Source organism: Saccostrea cucullata, unplaced genomic scaffold (assembly GCF_032062105.1).
Source record: "Saccostrea cucullata isolate Sc308-1 unplaced genomic scaffold, CSIRO_AGI_Scuc_v1 ctg1725, whole genome shotgun sequence".
NCBI classification, from domain to species: domain Eukaryota; kingdom Metazoa; phylum Mollusca; class Bivalvia; order Ostreida; family Ostreidae; genus Saccostrea; species Saccostrea cuccullata.
The window spans coordinates 103,722-125,900 of NW_026929188.1; the positions used below are offsets into that span (position 1 = coordinate 103,722).

Below are 22,179 nucleotides of genomic sequence, written 5' to 3' on the forward strand. Positions count from 1 at the left end.
AAATAATACCTTTATATGCTTATTTTTACACAGGAGCACGTGCAAAAACAGTGTAAAATGCTAAAAATAGATTATTTTCAGACATTATTGTTCTACCCCAAATATGTGCTAAAAAGAACCAAAAATATCAAATCACATTCAAAATCAACAATTATTTAATTCATATGACTTGTATCTTTAAAATGGAGGTAAATTCTTTGAAATTCATATGGCATGAAAAATTATAATGGAGCACAATGTAAGTATAACCCCAATTTTCTTGTCGTATTTTTTACAATTTAGACATGCATAACAGGTAATATATTAAAAAATCTTTGTCTGAAAATGTTGTTATTCATATAATTTGAAAGAAATGATTCATCTCTTTATTTTAACAAAGAAAAAAGTATACCTTTATGATAAAATAAACGAGAAATATGATTTCTTTTATTTTCGAACTCTTGTGTCATAAATATTGACCTTTCTGCACTAAAAAAGGGTAAGTAAGCACTGACAAACATATGAATATAAAACTATTTTGTGGAGAACGAGTATTTTATTTTGTTTAGAAACAATTTAAACAGATAAATTTTCTCCTTCATTCCATTCATTCTGTTTCTCCCCCCCCCCCCCCCATTTCCCTGTCAACAACAAACACCTATTAGAACCTAGGAATGACTTTATACAATAAAATATACATGTAAATCAATAATCAAATGTACAGGTACATTTCTTAATTTTTTTTCTTAGTTTTATCCAGAAAATACAATTAATGGTAAACTTAAAATTAAACATATTTCCCTGATTTAAGCCGCTTTCTTTGCAGAATTTTATCTTTTTTTGCACTATTACTACATGTAGTATATCAGCATATTATCTAGGTATTTTTTCACAACTGAAATTGCTATGAATTACTAACCAAAGGAAGGGAATTCTAATATAAACAAACTCCATAAATCAAATAAAACTGTTATTAATGATGAATAAATTTTCTTTTTTAAATTGTGTAAGTTATTGATTATCAACAATGTTATGCCTACTAGTATATCACAGTTGCAAAAGTCAACAGTGCAAAAACAAACGTAAAAACAAACGTCCCCCCTTAAGTTACATAATTTGTGATTGGTTTTTGATTTCGATGAATGGTGTTGCCATGGTTACTAAAAATAGAAATTTCTGTGAAATGCTTTCAAAATGGTTACTAAAAATAGAAATTTCTGTGAAATGCTTTCAAAATGCTACTCCTCTACAGTTTTACATATAACTTTAAGTAGACTACACTAAGGTACATAATTCTGTGCATCGGTTTTTGATATATGGTGTTGCCATGGTAAAAATAGAAACTGTGAAATGCACACAAGTTTTGGTCTGATATCAATATACATGTAAATAACTTGGCACACAAGTAGACTACACTAAGATACATAATTTTGTGCATCGGTTTTTGATTTTGATGAATGGTGTTGCCATGGTTACTAAAAATAGAAATTTATGTGAAATGCTTTCAAAATGCTACTCCTCCTACAGTTTTGGTTCGATTTCAATATAACTTGGCACACAAGTAGACTACTCTAAGATACATAATTCTCTATATCAGTTTTTGATTTTGATAAACGGTGTTGCCATGGTTACTAAAAATAGAAATTTCTGTGAAATGCTTTCAAAATGCTACTCCTCCTACAGTTTTGGTCCGATTTCAATATAACTTGGCACACAAGTAGACTACACTAAGATACATAATTCTGTGCATCGGTTTTTGATTTCAGTGAATGGTGTTGCCATGGTTACTAAAAATAGAAATTTCTGTATAATTCTTTCAAAATGCTACTCCTCCTACAGTTTTGGTCCGATTTCAGTATAACTTGGCACACAAGTAGACTATACTAAGATACATAATTCTGTACATCGGTTTTTATTTTGATGAGCAGCAAGGATCATTTTTCTATTTATTGCTGTTTTAAAGTTTCAAGTCCCAACTGATACTTTTCTCTTCCTTTGTTTTAAGTATAAACCAGTAGAGTTACAGTCTCGACAGAGACTTCTGGTTTAGATAAGTTTCCACATTGTTTACATGGAAAGGACAGTAATTACATATGGTAACTGTGATAATTATTTCTTAATTACTGACCTTATTTGTTATTGTATTAAATTATGCAGCGCTTTACTAGACTTTGAAAATTATTAATTGGGCGTGTACCAATTATGAATTTATTTATTACCTCTAAGAATGTTTAAATTATGCAATAAGAACACAGCATAGCCATGAAGTTTTGAAACTTCGATAAATATTAAACCAATCATCCCCTCCCCCTTTCCAATTTATTTGAAATAAGCTTTAAAAACACTGATGACAATTCTCTTAGCATACTAGAACGATAGAATGTACAGAGCAAATTTTGAATGTGATTTACGAAAATTCATACATTTTGGAAAATCAATTGCTGGTGTAAATCTATTTCTTTTCTACATCTTAATGAATATCGATGTGTAACATACAGTATAGGCATTTGATGTTACTTTTTACATATATTTACAAAAAGGGTTTTTGATTTATGAAAACACTATCAATGAGATTTTTTTTCTTCAAAAAAATGCACCGAATAGTCGACTATCATTCGAATAATGCAATCGGAAGGAAAATAAATATTTTGACATCCCTAATTGTTTCTTTGAAAATCTTCTCTGCTCCTGAATATTAAACTAACTAAGTACATAGTTATGATGAGCAAGAGTGCCTCTTCCAAAATTGAGAATTTTATGGCCCCAAGGTCAGGGGTTCTGGTGTTAGGGTAGGGATTTATTTATTATATAGTGAAAATGCATTATTGTTTGAAAATCTTCTCTGCTCCTGGGTATTATATAAACTAACTAAGTACATAATTATGATGAGCAAGAGTGCCTCTACCAAAATTTTGAATTTCATGGCCCCAGGGTCAGGGGTTCTGGTGTTAGGGCGGGGCTCTATTGATTTTATAGAAAATACAGTAAATCTTTGAAAATGTTCTTCTTTGCTCATGGGTATTAAACAGATGAACTGCATATAACAATGATGAGCAAGGGTTCCTTTTCCAGAATTGTGAATTACAAGGACCCTGGGGCATGGGTAGCATAGAGGGGGGCTCTACGTATATACTGAAAATAAATTAATCATTTGAAATACATTTTTGATAAGCGAGGGTGCCTTTTAAAAAATTGTGCAATGTGTGGACCAAGGGTCAGGTGATTATGTGTGGTAGGGGCTCTTCTGATTATTGCTGAAAGGCTCAAAGAGCTAATGCTATGGCCATTTGTATGGTGTACGTTGTGCAGTGTGCGTTAACTTTTTAGCTCACCTGAGCCGAGGGCTCAAGTGAGCTTTTCTAATCAAAATTTGTCCGTTGTTGTCATTTACTTAACTTTTCACATTTTCGACTTCTTCTCAAGAACCACTAGGCCAATTTCAACCAAACTTGGTATAAAGTATCCTTAGGTGAAGGGGATTCAAGTTTGTATCAATCAGTTCATGCATCTTGGGATACTTAGAGAATTCAAATAGAAGTGATAGATTGTACAATTTATCAGAAGAGCAATTCAAGGCCTTTGGGCCTCTTGTTTGTTCCCCTACCCTGCCTCTGGGTATTAAGTAACCAAACTAAGCAATTGCAATTGCTAAGTGTATAGTTATGATGAGCAATGGTGCCCCTTTCAAAATTGTAAATGCCATAGCATCTAGCTTATAACATGAACCAAATTCAATCATTGGATAGTTGTTGCATGATGCGCAGGTGACCTATAAGGCCGATGGGCCTCTTGTTGGTATTAATCAACCACTTATGATGATATAAAATTTATGATAAAATTTCCAAAATTTTGAAATATGTGACATCAGGGTCGTGGGTTCCTGTGGAGTGGGGTGCACAACTTATGGTTGTAAAGTGGAAAAACATTTTCTCTCTGTTACTCTGACCTCCCTCTGTGTATTAAGTAACCAAAGTAAATATGTTAAGTGTATAGTTATGATAAACAATGGTGCCTCTCTCAAAATCATGAATTTCATGGCTTATGGTTTTAAAAAACACAAATCAAATTCAATTGTTGGAAAGTTGTTACATGATATTCAGGTGACCTATAAGGCTCATGGGAGTCTTGTTCTTGTTTTAATCCACAGTCCTCAGGTGAGGGCTTTGGGCCATGAGAAATACCAGTTTTGTTTATACAAAGAAAAGCTTTTCAAAACTGCAATGTATGAATTTTTCAGACTTGTAAAGTACAAATATTAATTTAAAATCATTTCAGGTATTGTCCACAATGCAAAAAACACCAGCCTGCCACTAAAAAGTTTGATTTATGGAATCTGCCAGAAATATTGATTGTTCATTTGAAGAGATTTTCATACAATCGTTTTTACAGAGATAAAATTGATGCACTTGTGGAATTTCCTGTCAGGTTTGTATTATACCTTTTCATAACTTTTACTGCTTCTCATTTTATATTTGAATTTCTCTGTGGAAATTTACAATGTCTCAAAGAAGAATGTATACAGTTTGGGCCTTATTGTGCTTATGAAATTGGCTTTAACTAGAGTTTATTGGATGAATATGATAAATCATTTAAGAATATGACATGAAGGAGGACCATTCTGGAAATATGTCATAAATTTGGTACATTTCTAAGTTTAATGCAGTCTTAAAAGCCTTAGAATGACTCATTTCTATGCTTATTTTCTTTTTAAAAAATAGTGTCTGCCACCGTCTCCAGCTTCAATTTTTAGCTCAATGGGGGCTGAAATCTCAAGTGAGCTTTCTGATCACCTGTCCTTGATCTGGCTGCCCATCCATTTGTCTGTTTACTTTTCACATTTTCAACTTCTTCTCAAGAACCAGTTTTAGCCAAACTTGTTACAAAACATCATGTTATGGAGAGTTAAAATTATTAAGATAAGGGTCATGCCCCCTTACAATGGGAGATAATCAAGAAAAGACAAAATAGACTGGGGTTATTAAAAATATTCTTTTAAAGAACCACTGGACCAGAAAAGCTGAAAATTATGTGGAATCACACTTGGGTAGTGTAGATTCTAGATTTAATCATGACCCCTGGGGGTAGGGCAGGCCACAATAGGGAATCCAAGTTTTACATTGAAATATGTAAGAAAAATCTTTAGAAATCTTCAGCTCAAGAACCACTGGCCCAAAAAAACTGAAACTTGTGTGGAAGCATCTTGGGGAATAGTAGTTTCAAATTGTTAAAATCATGACCCACTGGATATAGGACAGGGCTACAACAGGGAATCCAAGTTTTACATAGAAATATAGAGGAAAAATCTTTAGAAATCTTCTCAAGAACCACTGGCCCAGAAGGGCTGAATCTTATGTGGAAGCATCCTGGGGAAAGGCTCAAGTGAGCTTTTCTGATCACATCTGTCTGTCCGTCTGTCTGTAAACTTTTCACATTTTCGACTTCTTCTCAAGAACCCCTGGGCCAATTTCAACCAAACTTGCCACAAAGCATCCTTAGGTGAAGGGGATTCAAGTTTGTTCAAATGAAGGGCCACGCCCTCATTCAAGGGGAGATAATTGGGAATTAATGAAAATTTGGTGGTATGTTTTAAAAATCTTCTTCTCAAGAACCACTGTGCCATGAAAGATGAAACTTATGGGGAAACATCCTCAGGTAGTGTAGATTCAAGTTTGTTCAAATCATGACCCCTTGGGGTAGGGCGGGGCCACAATGGTCGACCAAAGTTTTACATAGAAATATATAGGAAAATTCTTTAAAAATCTTCTTCTCAAGAATAACAAAGCCATAATTGATCATATTTTTATGGAAGCATCCTCAGGTAGTGTCAATTCAAGTTTGTTCAAATCATGACCCCTGGGGGGAGGGTAGGGCCACAATGACCGACCAAAATTTTACATAGAAATATATAAGAATATTCTTTAAAAATCTTCTTCTCAAGAATAACAAAGCCATAATTGATCATATTTATATGGAAGCATCCTCAGGTAGTTGTGATTCAAGAAATATTGTTCAAATCATGACCCCCGGGGGTAGGGCGGGGCCACAATGGCCGACCAAAGTTTTACATAGAAATATATTGGAAAATTCTTTAAAAATCATCTTCTCAAGAATAGCAAAACCATAACAGTTCAAAGGTTTACTTTTGGATTTAAACTTTTCAATAATAAACCAATTTCTACTTTTTCCTAGCCACAGTGCTCAGGTGAGCGATGTGGCCCATGGGCCTCTTGTTTAAATTTTGAAAATTATGACACTGGGATATAACAAGGGGCAATTCTGGTAAAAAAAAAAAAAACCAGCATCTCCAAAATTACTCAAGTGAGCACTGTGGCCCATGGGCCTCTTGTTGGATATTTTATGTAACTGCTTCGAAAAATCATACATCTTAGAATCATTGTGGACAGTGAATGCAGATAATGTTTTCTGAGAGAAAATTGCGCTGTAAATTGATGTATTCTGCAACTTTTTAACAGTTGGGTATACAATATATGCTGTTGTGGACCAGAATAAGGCATTCAAATTCTTGTCCATCTGTAAACTTTTCACATTTTCATTTTCTTCTTAAGAACCAATTAAAACCAAACTTGGTACAAAGCATCCTTGGATGAAGGGGAGTTTAAATTGTAAAAATGACATGTCAAGTTCCCTCACAAGGGAGATAATCAAGAAAAGATAAAAATAGGAGGTGGTCATTAAAAAATCTTCTTTATAACCACTCGGCCAGAAAAGCTGAAACTTGTATGGAGGCATCCTGTGATAGTGTAGATTCTAAGTTGTTAAAATCATGACCCCCAAGGGTAGGGTTGGGCCACTATAGGGAATCTAAATTTTACATTAAAATATACAGTATAATTTGTCCAAACCGGCTACCGTCGGTTCCATAAAATGCATCCTATGAAAGTGTAGATTCTAAGTTGTTAAAATCATGATCCCCAGGGGTAGGGTTGGGCCACTATAGGGAATCTAAATTTTACATTAAGGTAGGTCGCAGGGTTTGCTTTTGTCATCAATTCTGGTACACAATTTCAACGAATCGAGCGGTTGTTTTGTGCACATTTGATTATGACGTCAGTTACGTCACAAAGGCAACGTAACGTTGTTTCCCGTTTAATTCTCTGCAAATGACTTCAAGTCTGTACGAATCAAGTAGATTAATACAAAGTGCATTCTATTGTATGTAAACCTCGTACATGTTTTATAATTAAATTTCAGTCTGAATTCTGATGTTATTATATATAATATATCGTAGGACTAATTGAATACAATACCAAATGAAAGGAATAATTTATACTGTAAGTATAACTAAACTGGTAAAAGTCAATCAGAATAAATCAGCATAAAAGTTATGGTATGCAGAAAGAAAGTTATCAAGAATAAAAATTGCTTAGTGGAAAACTTGAGGGGTTGTATGTTGTATGCGCACTTTATTTGAAACTCGGGGGAACATGTGTACTACATGTATATTGCATCATGACTGCCAATCAAATCCGAGGCGAAAATTTGCGTATACTTTTCAGGATCACTCAAACGGGTTAAATTTAATTACATGTATTTTCCTTTTTTTTTCTAAATTATCATCATCATCATTATCATAATTGTTTGGTGGTTATGTATTTAAATCTGGTGTATTCGTCTTGTTTTGCTGGCTAATAAATTGTGAAATGCATTTAAAAATTAAATTTATACAAACAAGCGGACTGTAAGACCTATAAGACACTGTGAATAATTTTACACGTTTCATTTTTTTTTTTCCATACATTTTTTTATAACAAAAAGCTCAGTGTAAAAGCTAAATGCAAGTGTTATACATTTTGCGTATTGAAATTTGATTCAGAGAATTCGAAATTAACAATTTGTAAATGCTTGAGATTTAGGGCCATGTACTATAGCTTGCGACTAATATAGAAAGAACATTGCAGGTCCCCCCCCCCCTTATTTCCTCAGTATTGGGATGTTTTTCTTCCCGTTTTCAAAAAAAGTAATCAAATTTTTGTGTTATGCCTGAAATCCTATTGACCATGAATTTCCTAAAAATACTGGTACTAATACTTTATCATGCGCGTTGTTGTCACTGTATTTTAATTCTCATGCACGAGGAATGTTTATAATGTCAATTCTGATTTAATGATCATGAATTTCACAATACAAGTGAATACAAGTTGCTGGTCATCCTAATATGTCTCCGCAATAAATTAAATGATGAATAAAATTAAATTTTGTATCTATGTCACCTTTTAAATCTTGCATATTCCAAAGGTCAAGATATTTATACTCGTACTGTAAACGTGACTACGTTCAACAAATGACGTTGTAGGTCTAAATAACGCCATAAACGCAACATTTTAGCAGTATAAAAGAAAACTTTGAAATTATTTAGCAAAAAATCTAGCGAGAAGACATATTGATTTTTTTATATTAATAGTTTTGATTTTACCTCATCTTGACATTTTGAAATTCCTGACTAATTCATCTACGTCTTTAAAAAATTATCCAACCTTTTTAAAAGAAACTATTTTAATAAAATTGGCTTAAAACGTCATTTTTCCATACATTTCAATAGTAAAGCGTAACAAAAATACTAACAACAATACTGCATTTAAAGTAATATAGCATTAAAACTACGTAGGCAAATTAAATAAAAATTGCAGATAGTATGCTGTGAATTCTAAGGAACATTATATCAAATTTTCAGGATATGTTTTCTCATAAGAATTTTTATGCAGTAAACCCGCGACCTACCTTAAAATATACAGTATAATTTGTCCAAACCAGCTACTGCCAGTTCCATAAAATTTGGCTGGATTAGACAGAATCCGGAGTGCAGGGAAAAAAAATTAATGATAAAGTAAATCAATATTTTGGAGTCTAGAATTACAAAAGTGTATTGCTTGATTTTCTGTGATATTTTTTACTTTTCCATTCACAAAGTTTGAGATTCAGCGTGATCGTGAAATGTTACCAGAATCAAAATCTCCAGACAAGTATATTATACTATTTATCAAGCGGCCTGCATTTTCCATATCAAAGAGTGCATTCAACATAACCATAAAGACAATAATTTACAATTTAATTGTAATACAATAATAGGAATTAATAAATCAAAGTTTTACATTTGACTATGTAGGAAAAATCTTCTTCTCAAGAACTACTGGGCCAGAAAAGCTGAAACTTATGTGGAAGCATCTTGGGGTAGTATAGATTCTAAATTGTATAAACCATGACCCCTGGGGGTAGGGTGGGGCTGCAATAAGGAATCCAATTTTACATTGAATTAAGAAATAAGGTATCATTTTTAAACATCTATCGGGCTATAAATACGGGTTGGTCATGAGATTAAATTCCATAGGGCTTTATGATGAATTTAATCTCGTACCAACCCGTATTTATATTTGTGACTTATTCATACTATATATTTGCCTGATTGTGACTTTTAATGTGTTAATGCATTATTTTTCAAACCCTATGGCATGTGTGTATTCCACTGAACGTGCATCGACCCTTTGTGATGTCACTGAGAAATTACGTCAAACATTTATCCATACAAACATCTATGAGCTCTTGAACCCATACCGGTATTTATACAGTTATAGATACGTATTGCTATCAGTAGTGTTATATAAAGTAAAACATTTGCAAATGTAAATATATACTGTAGACATACTTTTTTCCACGGGGTCATAATTCCGTGGAATCTTAATAATCTGTTTAATCCGCGGGTAGAAAATTATGCAGATTATCTAGATTTTCACTATATGCCTTTCATTTATATTAAGTACGCTTTGACAAATTTCGCAGAAAATTTGTGACCACGGACATAGTGTAAATTAATACCATGCGGAAAAAAGTACTTCCACAGTATGTAGGAAAAATCTTTTAAAATGTTCAATCTCCAGAGTCACTGGGCCAAAAAAGCTGAAACTTGTGTGGAAGCATCCTGGTGTAGTGAGATTCTAAATTGTCTAAATCAATTAAGACCCCTTGGGGTAGGGTGGAGTCTCAATAGGTATTACAAAGGGGGAGGGCATCTGGGAAAGAGCAATGACCAAATTTCTCAGGTGAGGGATGGTCCAAGGGCTCTTGTTCTTCTGTACACTTTTCAAATTTTCAACTTAGCCATATTTATATGGCAGTATCTTCAGGTAGTGAAGATTCAAATTATGAACCCCATGGGAAGAGAAGGGTTGGATCACTTTAATTTATGTTTCAACTCTCCAATACATGTACTAAGGTCACCTATTGCATGTTTTCGTCCGTCATTGTGTGTCGTCCATCATGTGTTAACATTTTCAGCTTCTTCTCTGCAGTTGTCTTAAAATCTGTCCAATTTTTGCACAAAGCAGCTATGGGTGATGGGGAACAAAATTTGTGAATTTCATGGTCCTTGCCGGCATGGGGTATGAGGGATGGGGTCAAAATTACTAAAATTTATGCAATCTTTCAATTTTAAAAAATCTTTTTCTTTACTCCTGGACATCATGTAGTCAAACTGTTGGCATGATTGTAATCAGCATTGATTCCTCTACCAAGATTGTGAAATTCATAGCCCCCAGGATCCAGGGTTCTAGTAGTAGTGTAGGGCTAAAGAGATTATATAGTTTAAATGCATTATTTATTTGAAAATCTTCTTGGTATTAAATAGACTAACCAAATACAAAGTTATGTTGAATAAAACTGCCTCTTCCAAAGTTGTGAATTTCATGGCCCAAGGGTCAGGAGCCTTGGTGTTAGGGCAGGGCCCTATTGATTATAAAGTGAAAATGCATAAATTCTTTGAAAATCTTCTTCTCTGCTCCTACGTATTAGATAAACTAAACAAGTACAAAGTTATGATGAGCAAGAGTGTCTCTTCCAAAACTGTGGATTTCATTTTCCCTGGGTCGGGAGTTCTAGTGTTAGGGGGAGGCTCTTATGAATATATATTGAAAATGCATGAATTCTTTGAAAATCTTTTCTCTGCTACTGGGTATTACACAAACTAACTAAGTACATATTTATAATGAGCAAGAATGCCTCTTCCAAAGTTGTTATTTTATGGCCCCTGTGTCAAGAAGAATGATATGGAGATAACAAGCAGTATTCAATATCAAAGTCCCTAAAAACAATACAAAATGAGAGCAGAGCAAACACGGACCTCCGAAACATCAGAGGTGGAATCAGGTGCCATGGAGGAGTCAGCATCCCCTGCCGTCCGGTCACACCCGCCGCATGATCCTTGTCATGATCAGTAAATAACGGAAAAATCCGTCATCAATGCAGTGTATTCAGTGTATGGACTAACATTTAGTATGAAAAACGTCAGTCAGCATTTGACTCAATGATGAATTGTATTTGCTGACAAGGTCATTGTATTGACCATAGAACTTACGACATGACGACTTTAAACGAGACTGCTGATATTCTTGTTTCATCAACTTGCTTGTCAATAATTTACCTCGTTTTAGAAATTGCTCATATGTAGAGCATGCTCTTGTGTATCAAATCAACTGAGATATATATACTCCATATGCATGTGATGAAGGTATATTGCTACATAAGTAAGGGAAGTTTATGATAGAAAAGTTATAAAGTCATCACGTTTATCATATAGGATTCTGGTCTTTGGGCGGGACTCTATTGATTATATATTGAAAATATATTTATTCTTCAAAAATCTTCTTCTCTTCTCCTGGGTATTGAATAAACTTGCCAAGTACATGGTTATGTTGAATAAGACTGCATTCCTCTTCCAAAAATGTGAAATCCATGGCCCCAGGGTCAGGGTTTCTGGTGTTAGTGTCTATATATTGATTATGTATAGTGAAAAGGCATAAATTCTTTAAAAATCTTCTCCTCTGCTTCTGGATATTAAACCATTGAAGTATGTTGTACATAGTTATGATGAGGAAGGATGCTTTTGAATTTCATGGCCCCTGGGTCAGGAGTTCTGGTGTTAGGGTGGGCTCTAATGATTATATAGTGAACATTTATGCATAAATTCTTTGAAAATCTTTTCCTTTGCTCCTGGGCATTATGCCAATGATCTAAGTACATATCTACGATGAAGGCAGGTGTCTCCTCCAAAAAGGTTTATTTCAGGGCCCCTGGGCAAGGGGTACGGTGAGGGAGGGGGTACTTAGTCTGAAAAAAAATGAATGCTTTGAAAACTGCTCTTTGGTATTACCGGGTAGTCAACTATTCATGATGAAATAGAATTCATGTTAAAAGTCCTTTCCAAAATTTTGAAATATGTTGTCCCAGGGTTAGTGGTTTTTGTTGGATGGTGTGCACCAAAGTAAGAATGCTTAGTGCATAATTATGATAAACGATGGTGCCTCTTTCAAAACTGCGATTTCATGGCTTTAGATTTAAAACAGGAACCAAATTCATTTGCTGGAAAGTTGTAACATGAAACTCAGGTGACCTACAAGGCCTGTGGGTCTCTTGTTAAACATCTGCTGGGCTATTTGGTGAAGTGTTCTGGTCCTGGTCAGGGCTCTATAAATTTGTATTTTACTGAGAGAAGTTATCCCCTTTTGCAATTCACTTTTGATAATTTATCACTGTTAATAATGTACTTTGAAAAGTTAATAGAATAAGAAAATTAAGCAAGAAATTTTATTGCATGATACAAAAAATACTTTTGTAGTCATGTATACTTGTAAATAATAGATAAATGAAAGTGAGACAAAAATAACTTTAAAAATGTTCTTCAGAGACCAAGAGAGACCAATGTAAGAAATCACATGTAAGGGGGTTAATTAGTACAGAATGACTAATAATTTAGATTAGCAAATAATCATGATGGTTTTAATTTCGCCATGTTCGGTATTAAATTCATCCTTTTTCTTTGAAATTAGTCCCATCATGAATGGTATTATCAGTTTCTAAAAACGTTTAAATGCTTATACAGTGTACAAAATTTGAATTAATTTCTTGCATTGTGAAATTAAAACTATCCTAATTGGTACTTTTAGAGATATCGTGAAATTTAAACACTAGGGGTGGGACGATATACCGATACACCGATACATACCAATATTTTCCTCTAAGATAGATCCTCTAAGTTGTTTTATTATACCTATAGATGACCTTAACTCTTTCAACACTGAGGAACTTTTATCAACCAACCCCTGGTACACTGAGTAACTTGGGGCATCACTAAACATTTCACCTTCCGTCACAAAAAATAATATAACTTCTTTATTTCTTCAAATATTTTAATAAATGACACATCATTAGAGAGGTGAGGCATTTCTCTTTTAAAAGATATAAATTTTATGTATATACAAAATTATTTATCAAGTCAAAAACACTAATAAATTTCATAATTACATTTTAGAACGGATCTTATGCAATAATTTAATAAATTTGCTGCTATGAAGTTTCAAAATCAATTATGTTCTTACCATCGTTTAAAAGAGAAATTATTTCCGAGTAAAATGATATGCAATATGTCAGAATTTATCAAAAAGCAAGTCCATAATTATCAATAAATAAAACGGGGTGTTTCAGAACATCGGAAGAAGTCTGGCGCGTGGAAAACATCCTCTGTTTAGGAGCCTTGATATTCCGATTCCAAGTCATCTTTCTCCGACAAAATTTCACAACATTGTTAATAACTCATGTATTTGTTGTCTAGAAACATTTATAATGTCTAATTCCCTGATTTTATTAAATCTTTCATCGCCAGAAAGATCGGACATTTCGTCGTTTACCGCCATTTTGCTTTTTTCTTCGTTTTCATTACTAATCATCTAATTTTCCTTATTTTATCGTAGTTTTCGCCATGTGGGCCGCCATTTTTGTTAACGGATGTTTACATCATTCTACCCATAATTCATAGCGAAAGATTTTGCGCAGAGAACACTTTCTATTTCTAAGAATAAACGTTTGACTTTCAGTTTAGTGTCTCAGACCGATACATCGGTCTACCGTGTTCCAAGACAAAATTTTATCAGACCGATGTATCGGTCTACAGTGTTGAAAGGGTTAAGGCCCTTGGGCCTTGTTATAACTAGCTCCATTCAACCAAAATTGACTTTAAAGAGCACTTCAAAGAGAGTGCTATGATCTTAGCAATGGGAGAAGATATAACTTCTTTGTAACTGGGATTAATTTCTATCAAATTTCTTTATTAGCTAGTTTTAGCATGATTGATGAACTGAACTTCTTTAAATTTAAATGTCCAATCATTAATTGATGCTCATCTTTTTCAGAGGACTTAATCTGAGGAAATATATAATAAATCCTTACCATGGACCTGCAACATATGATCTGATAGCTGTTAGTAACCACTATGGAGGTCTGGGTGGAGGACATTGTAAGTTGCGACTCAATCATGAAATGAGGGGAGATCTAACGTAATACCCCTTAAGTCAGTCATTCAATTTGAAAATTTTTATTTTCTGTTAACTTTTTTTTGGCTTTTCTTATATTAAGACACATGTATGCATCCAAAATTGCAACAACTTAGCATTAAGCAGAAATTATAATACCTTAGGAATGTTTTTTTCAAAAACATTTCTTACATTATCCAGAAGAAGTTCACATACATTACCCTAAGCATTGAATAGTGTGCATTTTTATCAACCCCTACCCCGAAGAATATGGCTAGGGCATAAAAAAGTAATGGTTGTTGATCATGTTCATATTCCATACTTTTGGTTTAGCTCAGTTTCAAAGAAACTACATGTATTATTATTCAAGATACATTTATCAAACCTCTTATACATTTATTTACCTTGAACTTACCTCACCATAAATAAATAGGCATATGTTATTTTTGATATCATTATCTACGATAACCAATTTTGGCATAAAGCACCTATTAAAGCACCACAAAAATTGTGAATTCATGGTCTCTGCCCCACCTGGGGCCTAAGACTTGGGACCAAAACCACTAAAATTAATTAAATCTTCAAACATCTTCTTCTTTACTCCTGACATCAAACAGTCAAACGATTGGCATAATAGTAATCAGCATTGAGTCCTCTATCAAAATTGTGAAATTCATGGCCCCATGGTCAGGGGTTCTAGTGCTAGGATGGGGCTAAATAGATTATATAGTGAAAATACATTATTTATTTGAATCTTCTTTTCTGCTCCTGGGCATTAAATGAACCAACTACATAGTTATGTTGAATAAGGCTGCCTCTTCCAAAACTGTGAATTTCATGGGGGGGGGGGGGGGCTCTTATAATAATATTGAAAATGCATTAATTCTTTGAGAATCTTCTTCTCTGCTCATTGGTATTAAACAAACCAAGTAACAGCTTTTTAAAAAGCTTGCCTGACTAAATCCATCAATTTATCTGCATGAAGAATGATAACCCTTTTGAGCAATACTTTGTGGGTTTAAAAAAATATCCTAACTTTATATTTTGAGAACCTTATGTAATGAAATCTTGATTTTACTGAAATTGTAGAAGAATCATCTCTACACTGCATACTAAAGAACTTTGTAGTTGAAAGGGGGGGGGGGGTCTGCAAGTGGAGTGATCTGCCCTTGGAAATAAATTGATTTCAAGCTACATTGTAACACCTATTATAAAATCTGTTATCAAATCACGCATTGTGAACATTGTAAAAGATGGATATAATTAAAAACACATTTTGTTGGAGTGTATTTTCTCCTCTGAAGTAAACAGTAGTAATGTGTGTTCATTATTTTTTTTCTTAAAAGGGGAGGGTGATGACACTATCATATAATACATGATATATTGAGAGTGAAATAAGTAAAATCAATAGTTAGGCTTTGTAGAAAGAAATATCCAAGATTATTCACTACTTTTTAGCTCACCTCAACGAAGTTGGGGAAGCTTATGTAATACCCTCGGCGTCGGCGTCCCGGGTTAAGGTTAATTTTTTTGGAGCAGTTTTCTTTTTAAGTACTTCTATGTCCTATATTGATTAGACATGCATGGAAGATGTTTCTAATGTGTTTCATTGTACCAGTCAAAGTTTCAGATGCTGCAATTTCAGCAAAGGAATGACCAGGTTAATGTTTTTGGAGCAGGTTAACATTTTTGGTGCAGTTTTTGGTGTAGGTCTCATTTTCGAGTAACTATATAAGCCCTATGTTGACCAAACTTGCATGGATGATACATCTAAGGATGTACACTACCAGACTTGCTTCGGATGCTGAATCTGACCTACATTTTCCGGTTGAGTGAACAGGTTAATGTTTTTGGTGCAGGTTTCATCTCCAAGTAACTATAAGCCCTATGTTGACCAAACTTGCATGGATGATACATCTAAAGATGTACACTACAAGACTTGCTTCGGATGCTGAATCTGAGCTACATTTTCAGGTTGAGTGAACAGGTAAATGTTTTTGGTGCAGGTCTTATCTCCAAGTAACTATAAGCCCTGCTTGGACCAAACTTGCATGGATGATACATCTAAAGATGTACACTACCAGACTTGCTTCGGATGCTGAATCTGACCTACATTTTCTAGTTGAGTGAACAGGTTAATGTTTTTGGTGCAGGTCTTATCTCCAAGTAACCATAAGCCCTATGTTGACCAAACTTGCATGTATGATACATCTAAGAATGCACATTACCAGGCTTGCTTCGGATGCTGAATCTGACCTATATTTTCAGGTTGAGTGAACAGGTTAATGTTTTTGGTGCAGGTTTCATCTCCAAGTAACTATAAGCCCTATGTTGACCAAACTTGCATGGATGATACATCTAAAGATGTACACTACAAGACTTGCTTCGGATGCTGAATCTGAGCTACATTTTCCGGTTGAGTGAACAAGTCAATGTTTTTGGTGCAGGTTTCATCTCCAAGTAACTATAAGCCCTATGTTGACCAAACTTGCATGGATGATACATCTAAGGATGCGTATTACCAGGCCTGCCTCAGATGCTGAATGTAACGTACATTTTCCAGTTGAGTGATTAGGTTAAAGTTTTTGGTACAGGTTTCATTTCCAAGATACTATGAGCCCTATAATGACCAAACTTGTATGGACGATACATCTAAGGTTGCATTCTACCAGGCTTGCTTCGGATGCTGAATCTGACCTACATTTTTTTGGATGAGTGAAGAGGTTAAATTTTCATGCAAGTTTCATTTCTAAGTAACTATTAGCCCTATGTTGTTCAAACTTGCATGGATGATACATCTTAGGATGCACACTAATGGATTTGCTCTAGATGCTGAATTCAACATACATCTTTCAGATAATGTACCAGGTAAAAGTTATGGGTGCAGTTCTATTACCAAGAAACTATATGGCTTATATAAACCAAACTTGCCCAAATGATGCATCAAGGGATGAAAACTCTCAAACTTGCTACAGATGCTGGATTTTAATCACATTTTTGTGACAAAGAACTAGTTTGAAGTTTTTATATAGGTCTATTCCAAAGTATCAGATCAAAATTGCATAAATTCTGCACTTTTTGTTGGGTTATTGTGTGACTTTGCCTTACTTAAAGACAACATTCGTTGAGGTGAGCTCTGTAATCTCTGATTACCTATGTTTTATTTATCGTGTGCATCTGAACCAAGACATATAATAGATCATGCATCTGGAGACGATGGCTTGAACTGCGTTGTTTATTATTATTGGACTCGTCCATTTATGGAATAAACCAACCGCGGGATCGGTAACCAAATTAGAAACATTATTTCTTTAGTGTTACATGTCCATATACCATGTATACTGATGTATACGATGTGTTGTTTTAAAGAATGGTTTAAAAGTTGTAGATAGAATTTCTGAAGCATTAGATGGAAGTTAAAAGGGTAAACCACGGAAGTTAGCACACCCATTCATACAATAGAACAATCCAAGGAAAAGGCGCGAAGATAGCTTACTAGTGACATTTGGCGCGAAAAGAGCGATTCACCCCTTTCGTAGAATATAAATGGACTGATCCAGTAGTATAGAAATGCAGAAAAAAGGATATACGGACATGTTGAAACGGCAAATCATATGGAATAATCTGTTCCATGCAAAAAGATTAAAGGAAGTAAACACTGCAGTATTTCGCATCAGTAATATCTTTCTTTTTTCTGAAAACTGTTTCTTTTAAAATGCAGGTAAATAATTCCAATGTAAATCAGCTTGTACAAAATCTAGCTCTTTAGATATGGTCGCATATTTTCGGATCTTGGAAATATCAATCCTTATACTGCCTGACGCCGTGACGTCAGGCAATAACTAAATGTACATACATGATGAGGATTGTTGCCTCTTCTAGAATTGTTAATTTCATCGTCCCATGGTCAGGGGTTTTGTTGTGGCTCTATTGATTACGTAGTGAACATGCACTAATTCTTTGAAAATCTTCTCTGTTCCTGTGTATTTAAAAGCAAACTAACTGCAATTACATACATAGTAATGATAAGGATGAGCACCTCTTCTACAATTGTGAATTTTATTGCTCCAGGGTGTGTTTGGGTGTTAGGGTGGGGTTCTATTGATTAATGATTGAAAATGCATTAAATCTTTGAAAATCCCTTTCTCTTCCTGAAAAATCCTCTCTTCCTAGGTATTAAACAATCTGTGTATCTACATACATAGTTATGATGAGCAAGGACCATTCTTTCAGAATTGTAAATTTCAGGCCACCCTGGTTAAGGTGTACCATAGATGGAGGGATGTCTCTAATTATATACTGAAAATGAATTAATGCTTTGAAATCTGCTCCTTGATATTAAATCAAACATTTATGATGAAAAAGGATGCCTTTTCTAACATTATGAAATGTGTGGATGTAGGGTCAGGGGTTCTCCCTTTGGGTATTAAGTAACCAAATTAAAGATGCTAAGTGTATAGTTTTGATGAGCAATGGTGCCTCTTTCAAAATTGTGAATGTCATGGCCTCTGGTTTAAAACATGAACCAAATTCAATTGTTAGAAAGTTGTTGCATAATGCTCAGGGACCTATTAGGCCCATGAGCCTCTTGTTGAATTTCAAGGCTTAATCTAAATACTATTTTACAGGCTTCAAACAGAAGTGATAGGTTGTACAATTTATCAGAGGAGCGATTCAAGGGCCCTGAGCCTCTTGTCTGGGTCTTTGCTAGTTTCAAAATAATGTATGACACCAATTTTAACCTGTTGTCAACTTTGTCAGTTGATGCATCTTGAATCCTCAGATTGTGACAACCAATAAATATGTCACCATGACCTTCTTTCTGTAGTCATTAAATCATATGTTTATTTACAAAAAACAACAAATATGCTTATATTCCACCAATTCCAAAGCGATTTACAACTGAAACATTGTATTTATACCCCATGCTACAAGTTGTGTGAGGTATAATGTTTTTGACCCGTCAGTCAGTCAGTCAGAATGTCAGTCAATTTCATCAAACTTTGCAGATATTTAGGACATAATGTGTAGATGTGCACATTACCAGGAAATTCTGATTCCCTAATTTTTTCTGGGAATTTCTGCACTTTTACACTTAGATTTTTGGCCATCTCTTGAATAGAGAGGTGAACAGTTTGTCGGCACAAATCCTCATAAACCACTGCACACAATTTCATCCAACTTTGCAAATATTTAGGACACAATGTGTAGATGTGCATTTTACCATAAAATTTTGATTCCTTTATTTTTCCAGGAATTTCTGCACTTTAACACTTAAATTTTTGGCTATATGTTGAATACAGTAAAACTCCGTTATAGCGAAGTCCTAGGGACCTGTGAATTTAATTCACTATATCCATAATTCGTTATATCCGTATAACGATTTCGTAAAACCATATAAAGCGAATTCGCATTATGCATGTTTTCCTTCAAGTATTACTACCAAATATGTATGTTTGGAAGCTAATATTACAAAACATACCTTCGATAACTAAGGTTTTATTGTGAATTGGATTATATAAAAAATTCCATGAAGAAATTAAAGTCAGTTCACTTTATCAAATTTTGAGATCTTTGAAAGTTCGTTATAAAAGATGTAAATTTCATTATATTTAACTTCAACGGGACTCAAAATCAGTTCGCTATATCCGTTAATTTGGTATATCAGAGTTCGTTATAACCATAAAATTTTACAAGGATTTGTTAAGAATTTTGCCGGGGACCCAGAAAAACTTCGCTATATCCGTGAATTCACTATATCTGTGTTCGTACTAAACGAGTTTTACTGTATAGAGATGAACAGTTTGCCAGCGCAACTCCTCATAAAACACTGTACACAATTTCATCAAACTTTGCAGATATTTAGGACACAATGTGTAGATGTGCATATTACCAAGAAATTTCGATTCCTTTATTTTTTCCGGGAATTTCTGCACTTTTACACTTAGATTTTTGGCCATATCTTGAATATAGAGATGAACAGTTTGTCAACACAACTCCTTTTAAATCACTGCACACAATTTCGTCCAACTTTGCAAATATTTAGGACACAATGTGTAGATGTGCTTTTTACTTGGTCTTCAGCGGAAGACCCTTCTATTTTTCTGTTGTTTCTTTTTCTCTTTTAATAGGGTCTTTCGTCTCCAACGGAAGAGCCTCCGATTATTCTATTGTTTCTTTTTCACTATTATTATTATTTTTCTCGGTCTAAATTTTGTGCAGACGATTACTCAGAGATGCTTGGATGGATTTATAAGAAATTTACAGGGATGATGTATCACGTTCTAAACCTGATACATTTTTTTTTAGTTTTTCAAAATTCAATTCCGGTCAGAAGTTATCACCCTTTAATCGAATTTTAGTGACCATTTTGTCATAAAAGCTCAAAAACGAAAAAAAAGCGAGAGTGTTGTAATTTTCAGTGATAATAGTCGACACGTTGTAGTTGTGCACCTATACTTCAAATCTTCCAGAAGTGCCTAGAATGGAAAACCGGTAGGGGTCGAAATTTAGGACATGATCATTAGTGAATTTTCTAGACATTTTGTGTCATATCTTTTGAAGTATAAATATTTTGTTAAGACGTATTGAACAATATTTCTGCATAATGACAAGACCTTAAAGTGATGTCAATGAAAAAGTGCTGACTCATCACATTAAGGGCCAAGAGGGGCAAAAAGTCTTTATTGAATAACTCTTTAACAATAAATAATTCTGTATACATTACTGAATCAAAATTGTTCATATGAACAACCTACAACTATATATAATGATTTTTATGTTCTATGTACATAATATTAGGGGCCACAAGGGGCCAGAATGCTATATCTTTGATGTTTATATCTAGAAATTGGGAAATATTTTGATACAGTCCCTGAAACGTTCTACTTTCCCATTTTCCGTTCGCTCACTGTTTGTTCAGCTTGCGTTTATCGTTTGCTCTCCGTTCACAGTTTTGTGTTCACCGTTCAACTGCACTCGCGTTCACCGTTCACAAAACGTTCTCCGTTTGCTCTTTGTAACGTTTACTTTATGTTCACTGTTTACTTATTGTTCAGTCTTCATTGTCATTCGGAACTCTGGAGTGAAAGGACTTATCTTTTTGATGGTAAGGATTTACACGTTTTTAAATTAAATAACTAAGATATCATGTTTGAAGAAGAATTATTTCATTGCAAAAAATATCTACTATAACATTTTGTTGTAATGTAAAAGATGACAAATCGTTAATGGATGGATAATAATCCAAGTCTTTTACAAGACAAGAATATACAAAAAAAATTAATATTTTCACCAGGTATTTTTAAAAAAAAAAACGTACCAAAACATATACATGTAAGAACTACATGTAGGTCTGAGAATTATGAACAGTACTGCATATATTCAGTTAATTAAACATCTTTAGAGCTAATTAAATTGATAGTGTGATTTTAAATTTTAGACAAAAGACCCATAGGCCACATCGCTCACCTGAGAAGCTTTGACCAATCTGTTCTTTACCAGATTTCCCCCTTGTAATACATAATGCTTCCCCACCCTAACCCCACTGATCATAATTTAGACATTTTGAAATCTACACTACCCCAGGATCCTTCCATGTGCACATAAGTTTCAGCTTTTCTGGCCCAGTCGTTCTTGAGAAGAAGATTTTCAAAGATTTTTCCTATATATTTCTATGTAAAACTTTGATTCCCAATTGTGGCCCCGCCCTTCCCCCAGGGGTCATGATTTGAACAATTTAGAATCTACACTACCCCACGATGCTTCCACATAAGTTTCAGCTTTTCTGGCCTAGTAATTTTTGAGAAGATTTTCAAAGGTTTTTCCTCTATATTTCTACATAAAACTTTGATTCCCCTTTGTGGCCCCGCCCTTCCCCCGGGGG

At 34.2% G+C, this 22,179-nt stretch overlaps 1 protein-coding gene across 1 annotated transcript in view; it reads left to right on the forward strand.

The window, feature by feature from the left end:
- Positions 1-22,179, forward strand: part of LOC134280029 (ubiquitin carboxyl-terminal hydrolase 4-like) — a 140,287-nt gene that overhangs the window by 89,863 nt on the left and 28,245 nt on the right. Inside the window, exons 10-11 of the mRNA XM_062762458.1 lie at positions 4,255-4,404; positions 14,175-14,278. Coding sequence (XP_062618442.1) covers positions 4,255-4,404; positions 14,175-14,278 — 254 coding nt within the window. The remainder of the gene's footprint in view (positions 1-4,254; positions 4,405-14,174; positions 14,279-22,179) is intronic.